Genomic DNA, 12,583 nt, shown 5'->3' on the forward strand with positions numbered 1-12,583 from the left:
CACGCGGCTAAACACTGACTTCTTCCCCATCCTTATGTTCCTCCTTTACTGCCAGTTCTTGTATTTTCTACAACAAACATAGCTTGAATCGACAACTACAACCGGAAAAGGATGCTTCCGGAAACACTATTTTCATAGCTTTAACTGTAACCATTTCAAAGTCTAACACTGCAGTTTTCGGTGACCTCCCAGGCATCTTAGTTTTCAATCCAGAAAAAAAGTGTTTCTGGCGTATTTTGACTTTTGTATGGATATAAAGCAAATAAAACGTTAAGTGTCTTTATCTTTTCTTCTGTGCTTCCGATGTCAATGTGCACTGCGTGTAGTCGTCTTTTTTCGAACAGCTGTCAAATATCCCGTCCATAATAGCAGTTCCATTTTGACGCAGGATTTTCGCGTCGTCTTGACAACGGAACACCAGGATTCTTTCGTCAGGAGCAGATCCTTCGTCAGTTTTCAAAAAAACTGTTACCTTCAGTTAATTTCAAACTGTCTTCGCTGAGTTGAATCTCCGAATTAGTGCTAGGGTTCTTCGTCGTCTCAGTAGCTATCCTTCTTGCTTTACACAATGCATTCTTCGTGAGTTCTTTTTCTGCTGTTATGCATTCGTTTCTTAAGCTGCATATCTGATCCGGCAGGTGATCAATAACGTTGCTGCTCAGATATACAGTTTTTAAAAGGCCTCGGCTCTTTCTCCGTCAGGAATTCAAGCTCACCTAGTTCGTACACTTGTCACATTTTCTGGGTAACCGGTAGCGACGAAGATCCTTGAGAAGGCATGCCTTTTCTTTCATGCTTGTAATTACACTGCGCAACACAATTTAAGCGTCACTTTTTGGAAACCTCTTAATTGTTTCCCATTCGGACGCAGCAGTTTTAAACTTGATTCAATAGTGTCTACAAAGCTACGTCATCCTCGGGCTTGTCGTGGCTTCAGGCAGCAAGATATCGAAACACGCGTAAAAGAGGAGAGCTCAGAAGTTCATGTGAGGTATAAAGTTGCTTAATGATGTCACATTGGCATCAATTTTCACTACAGTTCTGCAGAAAGCTACAGTGGACAGTTACACGATGGGGAAGGTTGTCAATCCCCCTCTTACCAATATTTTACCGCTTCTTTTGACTCCTGTGCGATGGAGGTCAGAAATCTGACGACCAGTATTAACATCACTCAGCTTTCTTTATGTGTGGCCGAGGATAAGATTTCAGACACATCGCCGCTCGGAATACACACGAAAAGTCGTAGCGTGTGTCATAGAGGGTGGCAATGAAGCCATCCCTTACCTTTATGTGTCATTTCCACACTTTCCAACGTAGTAAAAGACAGCTCGCAGTGCATTGAGCAACAGGGTCACATTCTTGAAAAACTGACACTGCTGACATCAACCCCTTCCCCTCCAGACAAATTCAAGTCTTATCTTCTGAGGACATCGTGGGCCTACAAACCCATGGTATATATTCCTGGCTTTTCGGAGTGTAGAGCGATCACACATTTTGCTCTAGTGTACAGGGTGAAGCCACTAAGTACCGTTTAAAACCATTCAACGAAATTTGAAAATGATGCAAAACATCAATGGGTGTTTATTCTTTTTCAGCCGTCTTGTTCCGCGCCGTACTGTGGCATGATTACAAAGAAGTAAATAAAGTGGTAAGGGGACCCTTTAAGACCACTCCCCCACCCCCAAGGTAGCGAAACAGGAGAGCTGCCTCGAATCACATTCAAATTTCGTCGAACGGTTTTAAAGGGTCCCCACCGAAAGAGCACTCTTGGCTCTTAAAACATACACTTTAGAGAGCATGTTTACTGAAAATGCATATTCTTCTTTTGGTCCATACGACCAGCTCTCAAAATATGAAAGGAGAGAACCTGAAGTGGAAGAGATTTGTTTTGCAGCATCGAAGATGAAGACGTGCTGTTAGTTCTAAAGGTATGCGTTTTAGAATCTACGTTTATTCAGGTGTTTTTGCTTGCGGTGTCGTGAACATTCAACTGTGCGCATTTACGCCACTAACTATGATAAACTCTGTATAAGACAGCATACGGCTTTTCGGTAAACATTGTTGTTGTTGTTGTTGTTGTTGTCTTCAGTCCTGGGACTGGTTTGATGCCCGCCGGAGTGGTTCAAATGGCTCTGAGCACTATGGGACTTAACATCTGTGGTCATCAGTCCCCTAGAACTTAGAACTACTTAAACCTAACTAACCTAAGGACATCACACACATCCATGCCCGAGGCAGGATTCGAACCTGCGACCGTAGCAGTCCCGCGGTTCCGGACTGAGCGCCTAGAACCGCTAGACCACCGCGGCCGGCCCCGCCGGAGTGGCCGAGCGGTTCTAGGCGCTACAGTCTGGAACCGCGCGACCGCTACGGTTGCAGGTTCGAATCCTGCCTCGGGTATGGAGGTGTGTGATGTCCTTAGGTTAGTTAGGTTTAAGTAGTTCCGAGTTCTAGGGACTGATGACCTAAGAAGTTAAGTCCTATAGTGTTCAGAGCCATTTGAACCATTTGAACTGGTTTGATGCAGCTCTCCATGCTACTCTATCCTGTGCAAGCTGCTTCATCTCCCAGTACCTACTGCAGCCTACATCCTTCTGAATCTGCTTAGTGTATTCATCTCTTTGTCTCCCTCTACGATATTTACCCGCGACGCTGCCCTCCAATACTAAATTGGTGATCCCTTGATGCCTCAGAACATGTCTTACCAACCGATCCCTTCTTCTTGTCAAGTTGTGCCTCAAACTCTTCTCCCCAATTCTGTTCAATACCTCCTCATTAGTTATGTGACCTACCCATCTAATGTTCAGCATTCTTCCGTAGCACCACATTTCGAAAGCTTCTATTCTCTTCTTGTCCACACTATTTATCGTCCATGTTTCACTTCCATACATGGCTACACTCCATACAAATACTTTCAGAAACGACTTCCTGACACTTAAATCTATATTCGATGTTAACAAATTTCTCTTCTTCAGAAACGCTTTCCTTGCCATTGCCAGTCTACAGTTTATATCCTCTCTACTTCGACAATCAACAGTTATTTTGCTCCCCTAATAGCAAAACTCCTTTACTACTTTAAGCGTGTAATTTCCTAATCTAATTCCCGCAACATCACGCTATTTAATTCGACTACATTCCATTATCCTCATTTTACTTTTGTTAATGATCATCTTATATCGTCCTTTCAAGATTCTGCCCATTCCGTTCAACTGCTCTTCCAGGTCCTTTACTGTCTCTGACAGAATTACAGTGTCATCGGCGAACCTCAGATCAGCGTATCTAGCGTATGAAAGAATGCCTACAGCTGATGCTGAGAAATTACTGAAAAATGTTCCTTCTAAGGTATTAATGAACACATTTGCAAGGATTCCTGCTAAGGGGTTCCCCATTGCAAGGCCAGCTAGTTGTTGATATAGCTTTCCTTTAAACTCAAAATAATTACATTTCACTAAGATACGAAGTAAACTGAGAAGATCCTTGATTTGCCCATCACACAAGTCTTTTTTGAACGAACGTAAATTTTTTCTACCATGTGTTAGGCTGCAAGTGCTGGCACCTTTGTGAAGAGATTTTCAATGTCAATAGGAAGTAATTTCGTTTCTTTGTCACAGTGAAAGATTTAAATTTAGTTGACTAAATATTGACTATTGGAAACAGAATAATTATTACGCAAAGTGAACGATTTTTTCAATATGTCTTGCAGAAATTTGACTAAGTCGTGATAGGCTCTGTTCATACTGCTGGAAATTGGGCGAATCAGTTGGTCTTTTTATGGACTTTAAACTGAGCTCGTAACTTAAGCGATTGAGAATTCATGTTGATTAGCTACTTTTTCCGAAAAGGCTTAAGAAAAGATTTGGCATCGTTAATTGCAGTTCTGACTTCTTTCTGCAAAGTTGGCGTGGGGTCCTCATGTAGCTCGAAAATATCGTTTTTCTCAAAGAACTACCAAGTTTTTGTAACATATTCTTGTTTACTAGCAATGACAATGGTAATCCCCTTATCAGACTTCGTTACCAAAGCATATTTTTCTACAAACTTGGTCTTTATGGTTTTAATTATTTTGTTGTCGGAATTGACAATATTATGAGGTCCTTTATACGTTATGTACGCGATACTAGCACCATTTGTATATGTGCATACTGCTAATCAGCTTAGTGCTGGCTCATGAGCTCAGTTTTTGGTTTTTCGGGTAGAGCCATTTCTGGTCTGGCTGCCGAATGTGTGCACAACCACAAATATAGTATATTCTACAATAGGTCTCAGAGAGTATTAGCTGCACTTCACAAATGTCAGAAGAGATGACCTGTTGGAATGTGTGTGTGTGTGTGTGTGTGTGTGTGTGTGTGTGTGTGTGGCGCGTAGTATAAGGGTATCAGAATGGCTTAATCTATGTGTGGATTGTGTTTTAAGTACAGGCATGATAAATCGCACTAATGCATTTAGCTGTTTTTACACAATCTGGTAATTGGTCGCGCTAATGCATTTAGCTGTTTTTACATAATCGGATAATCGGAGTTCTAGTGGCTTACTAGGTGTGTCTAGAAATTTCAGTCTACAGTATCATTCATTAATGGAAAACAGAGGATAAAACGAACTATGTGCAGTCGTCGTGAAAATTAATGCCTCTTGGCCACAGGGTCGTTCAGTGATGTTTACCGCGTGCTGTAAAATGTCATTGTAGGCTTTTATCAAAACAGTAATCATCAGTGACATCACCAGCCATTTGACATCCAATGACGCGTATAGGTCTCCTTTAAACTTATTAATTGTTACATTCCTCAACGATATGCAGCCATACTGCTCTTGCCTATTTACTAATGTTATCTACCCATCTTTCATAGCCACACTTGTGATCGAACGCCAATGATTTTGTAATATTTTGATTTGTGCTTTGGTGTGGCGGGAAACTGCGTAAAATCGGGTTAGGTTTCTTACATATCAGTCACAGAAATACCTGATATTTTGCGACTAATTGGGCTTATTGTAGTTTCCTCCATTTATTAATTTTAGTTGATTACGCAAAGTGCGGCCAACACTTTTATACTGAGCTACGAAGTGCACTGTTCCCGTCTTCGGCTGCTACGTACAAAATCGGACGCTACACCTACGGTCTGCGTCTTCGTGGCTCTCGACCTTGTCTGTGAAACAAACAGTAACTCTTGCTTTCGCAACAGTCATCAGCAATAAGCGTTTTACCCCATCACTTAATGGAGTATTTGCACTATTGTTACTTGGACAATAACGTTATTAAAATCACTGTTTTCTAATTTGGTCCATGTGTACTCTAACTAGATACATGTTAGACAAAAAATGCGATCGATTAGTGACTTCGAAGTAACGCAGAAAGTGCTCAATCGTATGTTTCAGCCTCTATTACAAAAACACTAGCTTAAACTTAGGACTGCCTACCTTCGATGTCGGTTTGACACCGTGATTATATCTAAACAGTTTCTTTCTGCAGCCACAGGAAAGAAGATGTTTGTGACTCACCTTATTAAATCCTGTGAAATAAATGTTATGGCTAGGTGGTTATGTACACCAAGGTCTAAAGGCACTAATTTACTTTATTCATTCTCAAATTTATTGTTCATTAATAATCCGGTCTGTTAAAGTGATTTTGTACTTAAAAATTCAAGATGGAAGCAGGTAACAGTGTTTCTAATGCAACGTCTACACAGCCATGTTTAAAACTTTTACGTAATCAGTTATTAAAAATTATTGATTACATTCTGGACTTTCACTCAGCAAAATTTACGTCAGCAAATGGTTAAACAAAGGCTACCAATGCAAAGAGCTTAGATTTTTAATCAGTTTAAATGAACTGATAAATGAACTTCTTACTATGAAATACTTTAGTTTCAGAAATTGCAAATACGATCCCTGAGATTATAATTTTAACACAAGTTATTATTTGTACTGAATGACACATGATTAAGGGTAGAGATTGTATGCTAAATAATGTCAAATCAATGTTACGAATGACCCGTAATATGCAAGCTAAGCTCCCCAGACAAAAATTTAGACATTCCTAGGGAAACCATTATAGGCGTAATTTACTATGTCAATTCCGCCCTCGGACTTGATAGCCGCCTGGATTCGGTTCGGAAATGAGTCCACAAGGTTGTACAGGTACGTCGCATACAGGTTAAGCCACTCGCTGAGGATTCCTTCAAGCTGTTCCACAAAAATTGCGGGAGTTCGCAGTATGTCATGAGAGTAAAGGGCAAGCTGAGTTTCAGACGAACGACGCCTTCGAATAACATGCTGATTCATGGACATAAGTTTCTCAGTCTCAACAAAGTTTATTATGTTCCAACTGAGAATATGTTCAGCAAACCGAAGTTAAAGACATTGTTCCGTAATTTTGCGGGTCCGTTCTTTTACACTTCTCATATATTGTAGTAACCTGCTCTTTTTTCCAGTCGCTTTAGACTTTGTGCTGGGAGAGAGATTCGCAATAAATGCAAGCTATGTAAGGGGCCAATCCCGTAGAGCACTTCCTGTAAAATCGAAGTGGGGTTCCAACCGGACCTGGTGAGTTGTTTCTTTTCAAATCTTTCAGTTGCTTCTCTACGGCAGAGATGTTTATTACTACGTCGTCCTTATGGGATTCTGTCCGATGGCCAAATGACGGTATGTTTGAACGATTCTCCAGTGTGAACGATTTCTTGAACGTAAAATTTAGCACATTATGGAACTTGAGGCTCAGCAACAGACGAACCCTTCATGTTCCAATCTCCGTCCAAAGATGTTATCAATTACGATTGCAGTGGCTACGATGTCATTGATGGTGGACCGCGGATAAATGGGAACGTGTGGCCCGGTCCGAAGATCAAGTTCCCTTTTACGCTAGGGCGGTGGTCGTGTCTGGATATGTCGTCTTCCAGGCAACGGCTGCTGGCAACATCCACCACATCGCGGACACTGGCTCTCTGGGGCAGCATTATGCTGTGGGGAACATTCACCTGAGCTTTAAAGGGACCTGCATTAGTAACGGAAGGCACCATTGCAGCTGTGGTCTATTTGAACGTTACAGTGGATCAGCAGCATCCCTTCATGCTCGATGTCTCCCCCAATGGCGATTAAATTTTCCGGCAGCATAAATGTCCATGTAACAACGCCATAATCATGCCACCGTGGTTTGAAGAGCATGATAGTGTACTCACGTTGATGTCTTGGCCACCAAATTCGACTGATTTGAACCTACTGGAACACATCCTGATCGCTATCGAAGGCGACCTTCGGCAATTTATGGTAATCACGTGACCTGTGCATAATCTAGTGACACATACCTCTAGTAAGCTACGAAGACCTTGCCAAATCCATGGAAAGCAGAACTGCTGTGCTGTTTTTCATTCCAAAGATGGCTGTTAACCAAATGGTCTTAATGTTTCAGCTCACTTGACTCGACGCCAGCAAAGCCCTTTCTTGGTCCATTCATCATCATTCACCCCGCTCTGTATCTCGCCAAGCTCACTTTCATTTTTGTTACAGTCAGAATCCTGTCATCCTCTCCCGTCTGTTCCCCGGTACATTTGTGTCGCCCGTGCAGTCTAAGGATCAACATTCTTTGTCAATAACAGTCACAGGAAAACCTTACCTAAAAATGTTCGCATCACTAATCTTAATTTACTTATAAATTTGAGCTACAGATCTGTTTGTATGTCCGGCAGGCTTCTGAACACTTGCGACTCACACCTTTAATTGTGGCCTGCTTTAAGTTTAAAACTGAGATTAGTGACATTGTTAATTTGTTACAGGCGCATGTGGCGTGTCTCATGATTTCGTAACGGATACAGAGACTATGCAGCAGCCATAGGCCATTTGGCTGCCCATTCCGTGTAGAGGAGCGTGCGAGATGTTGCATGTAATCTTACCCTGTAGATGTCCGAGGTGAAGAGGCCGTTTGCTTCAGACACCGTCTGCAGCGCATCACTGACGGCCGCATCAGCCATTTTCTCGAAAACCTAGAATGACAAATCAGAGCAGTTTTGGAAAGAGGCTTCCAGCATGGCTAAAGATAGGGTCTTCGGTTGCCTTAGTGGTAAATTTTAAAGTTATTTATTCCTCGTGATGTATTGCGACAGTACCACATTAATTGTACACGCCTACCTTTCTATAATAACTAAGACTCATAACAATTTTCTTTTCCTTTTCGTGTCAGCCTTGTAAGATGAGACTAAACATTCGTTGCAAATTATTTCTGCTTTATAGAAGGTGATTTTTATACGCCGATAAATCTAACGAAAATCATCGTAAATTTTTATTTTAATCGACATAAAAGTTTTCTGGGTATGGTGCCGCGTCATATTGGTAAAACTACTCCTGGAGAAAACAACGTTTCGAAAAAAATGTTCAAATGTGTGTGAAATCTCATGGGACTTAACTGCTAAGGTCATCAGTCCCTAAGCTTACACATTACTTAACCTAAAGTATCGTAAGGTCAAACACACACACACTCATGCCCGAAGGAGGACTCGAACCTCCGCCGGGACCAGCTGCACAGTCCATGACCGCAGAGCCCAAGACCACTCGGCTAATCCCGCGCGGCAAACAATGTTTTGGCCACCATTGCAGCCGCCTTCTTCTGGGTCTACTGGTGCGTTCTGGCTACGCAGTGTCCCTTATCTTTTGTTATTACTGTTCACTGCGCATGCTATCACATAATAATTTTAAAGAGATGGTTCATTTCATTGGTCACTTAAGTAAGAAGTAGGTCGGTCCCACAGCGGCAGTTACTCGCCGGTAGTGCTCGCACCTCGTGTTGACAGTACGGTCTGTTGGGCTCTGATTGCTGGCACCCAACATGTGGCAAGCCGGAGTCCATCCTCCCTATTCATGTTCTTAGTGTGTTTAAGTATTTCGATGGTCTCTCTGATTTTGCGTTTCGTCATAACCGGCTGCTTGGCCAACACGTAGGCTTCGTTGAATTTTATTTCTTTTCTGCAATCTTGCTGATATTCTACCACTGCAGATTTGTTGTGTTGCCCTAGACGAATATAGCGCTCGTGTCCTTGGTAAACAGGAGCCAACTTTTCATTCACCGGTGACCACCCATCGTGGCACTTAGCACAAGAGCCAACAGACAACTGAGGTTACGCTCTCCCTCCAGTGCAGTAAACTATTAAAATAAAGTTCCCTCTCCTTCTTCCTTAAATGACCAATGAGATGAACCAGCTTCTTAAAATTATGACGTAATGGAATGTGCAGTGAACAGTGATAACAAAATGTAAGGGACACTGCATAGTTAGAACGCACCAGTAGACCCAGAAGAAGGCCGCTGCAACCGTGGCCGAAACGTTGTTTTCTCCAGCAGTAGTTTTACCCAATATGACGCGGCACCATACCCAGAAAACTTTTATGTCGACTGACTTTGGCCGCGAAATCCGAATCAAGTATATTTGTTTTAGTGTTCAAAAAAATGGCTCTGATCACTATGGGACTTAACATCCTAGGTCATCAGTCCCCTAGAACTTAGAACAACTTAAAACTAACTAACCTAAGGACAGCACACACATCCATGCCCGAGGCAGGATTCGAACCTGCGACCGTAACGGGCGCGTGGTTCCAGACTGACGCACCTAGAACCGCTCGGCCACACCGGCCGGCTGGTTTAGTGTTAAAGGCAATTGTCACAAGACCGCAAGTTATATTATTTCGCAATTTAGAACATTTGGTGTCAACGTAAGTCGGTAGTTGTGATATAAATAACTGTGTTACAGTAGTTATTGCTGAATCTTTACAGTGTCTCATTGAATTAAAATTAAATCGTAAAATCTGAGCAGGATAAGTCGTCAATACAATCAATAGTGTCCATACGGTAGTTTGGAGTGGAGCTGGGCGGCAAATGGGGGATGGGGTGGGGAGGAAATGAAGTATTTTTTTTTTAATATTTTGGAAGAGGAATGGCGACTTGTAAATAACCATAAAAAAGCTCCATTCCGATCCTGTTAAAACCTATGTAATACATTCTTTAAAATCATTTTCATGAAAGAAAAACACCTGACTACATTACATTTTGCCCTTTCCCTGAGAGATATGTCGCCCCCCCCCCTTCCCATCGGGTATGGACGCCCTTGATTAAAGTCACCGTCGAACATGGATTACTGGTAGTAGTGAACTTCAGAGGCTTTTGTGGCGTGCATGTGACAAAGCTATTGGTTATCGTTTATCACTAGCATTTAGTTGGTTCGAGCGAAGGTGCTCTGTTTGTCGTGTAAATTTGTACTCGTCGACAGCCTGACGCTAACCAATGACGATATGAACTTGTTAGAATGCTACGCTAGTGGCCTCACTACTTCAAAATGTCCTTGCTTTGCAAGTGGCTGACCACCTTGATTATTCCGAATTCCTCCTTACGAGCAAGCTCTTCATACGGAAGTCTCCACTGAACCCAGCCTGACTAACCACGCGTGATGCTTACATCAATAAAATCAGTTTGTAGCTACTTTCTTTACCGGGAGAAGGTGTAAAGAAATTTAAGTATAGAACAATGAAGAGCTTGCATCCAGTTACTAGAACGCCACTTCAAGGTCTTCCCGTCGATTTAAACAGGCTTTCAGGCTATCATCACCTCCGACATTTCACATTAAAAAAAAACCATTTCGGGTTGAAACACACATTTCTACGTCTGTTCAGTGCATGAACGAACGATGGATTCAAACAAACAAGTTTTAAAGTCATGTCAGAGAACTAACATTTGAAGAGCTTACAAAACTAATCAACGGTTTTTATTTCATGATATTGAACAAAAAACTGGAAAGAAGATGAGGATGTACCGGTTCACAGACAACGAGTAGTCATAGCCGAGGTGTAAGTTCAGAGCGTAAATGGATGGGGACGAAAATCGACCAAGTCGTTACTGAAAGGGACCAAGGTAGCATTCGTCTTGAGAGATTTAGGAAGACCACGGAGGGCAATATGTGTTTAACTCGACAGGGATTTGAACCTTGCCCACAAGCTACGCAAAAATATCATAAAACAGCAGAGGGTCGAAAACAGTGAGAATAATCTCTCAAGAAAGGTAATTGCGAGAAAACCATGGTTAAGAGAAGGAACGATTCAATTGCTTGACGAAAGAAGGAATTACACGACTGTTCAGGGAAAGCAAGGCTACAACAACGTAAATGACTTAGGGTTGAAGTCGTAGTAAGAGGGGGGAGATAATGTGAAATGATTGCAGGAATAATCTGAAAAAGGAGCGTCAGCATTAAAGACAAAAAAAATCAAGTGTCATGTAATATTTTGTGTAATGTAATATCTTGCATTGACACCTTTTATTAACCTGACACGTTCCACATCATTACGGAGTGTCGTATTCATGATCTATGGAAGAAGTACTAATCTAATCTAATCTAATCAGATGATATTCCAACATTTGATGCAGGCGAAGGAGTGGATATATGAGGCTCAATATGAGGGGGAAGAACTGTCATCTTGCATTGTAGAAGCACAGGTGGATGTCATTTTGAAAGATATACGTGTTTGAGTATTAGAACTATGGGAATCTTGCGAGCAAACAAGACACAAGAAATAGATAACATTTCTTCAGAATTTCTAAAATCATCGAGGCAACCACACGATTATTTGAGCTAGTGTGTAGGGTCTATGCGATGGGGGCGTATCGCCGGACTTTCGAAAGGATATCACCCACACAATCCCAAAAATAACAAGAGCAGGCGAGTGAGAGAAATATTGAACAATTAGCTTAACACCTCATTCATACAAGTTGCTGACAAGAGTAATACACCGAAGAACGTAAAACAAAACAGGCGATCTGTCACATGCCGATCGATTGTCCTTTAGCAAAGGAAAAGTCAGTTGGTAATGGAGGCAAGACCTAAGAAAAGTCAAGTCATCTCCATCAGCTTTGTTGAAGTAGAAAAAGTGTTAACTGTTTGAAAATCTTAGAAAAGTACGTATAAGCTGTAGTGGAGGACAGATAATGAATATACTGTACAAATATCAAGAAGGAATAATGAGAATGGAAGAGAACGAGGGAAGTGCTGTGAATTTACAATACTAGTGGACTCCTTCCTTGAAACAACGAGGAGACTAGCAGACACAGATTGTACTTTTTTCCGGCATAGGCTTTGTGCAGTTCAGCGCTGGCAGGGAGCTAGGAAAGAGTGGTCACTCGCTAGATAACAGGAGGGATGCTAACGACCGTGGCAGTTACGGACAGGTGGCATACCGCGGATATTCCTCCTACTGCAGACGATATACACTGACGTGTCAATGCCAAACAACATAGCTCGATGAAACTTGCACCGTGTGTAGAAAGCACCGCTACTGTATAGTACGGAAGGTAATTGTAAGACAAACGCGAGGAGACGGTAACACAGATGACAGTTTTATTCAAAGGCTAATTACACTCAAGTCATCGTCATTGATGGTGGTCCAGTTAACATTACAAAAGGCGGGACATAGCTCTTAATAAGGTGTGTGGTCACCATGGATACCAATCCATGCTCTACAGCGTGCTCCCACCCCGCCCAAATGTTTGTAAGGAATTCTTGTGGTATGGGGCTCCTTTCCTCCACGAGTGCAGTTCCTAACTGATAGATGATCGTTACTTGCG

At 42.0% G+C, this 12,583-nt stretch overlaps 1 protein-coding gene across 1 annotated transcript in view; it reads right to left on the reverse strand.

The window, feature by feature from the left end:
• LOC126456706 (serpin B4-like) overlaps positions 1-12,583 on the reverse strand; it is a 69,462-nt gene that overhangs the window by 46,126 nt on the left and 10,753 nt on the right. The window contains exon 2 of the mRNA XM_050092446.1: positions 7,881-7,970. Coding sequence (XP_049948403.1) covers positions 7,881-7,958 — 78 coding nt within the window. The 5' untranslated portion in view covers positions 7,959-7,970. The remainder of the gene's footprint in view (positions 1-7,880; positions 7,971-12,583) is intronic.

Source organism: Schistocerca serialis, chromosome 2 (assembly GCF_023864345.2).
Source record: "Schistocerca serialis cubense isolate TAMUIC-IGC-003099 chromosome 2, iqSchSeri2.2, whole genome shotgun sequence".
NCBI lineage: Eukaryota > Metazoa > Arthropoda > Insecta > Orthoptera > Acrididae > Schistocerca > Schistocerca serialis.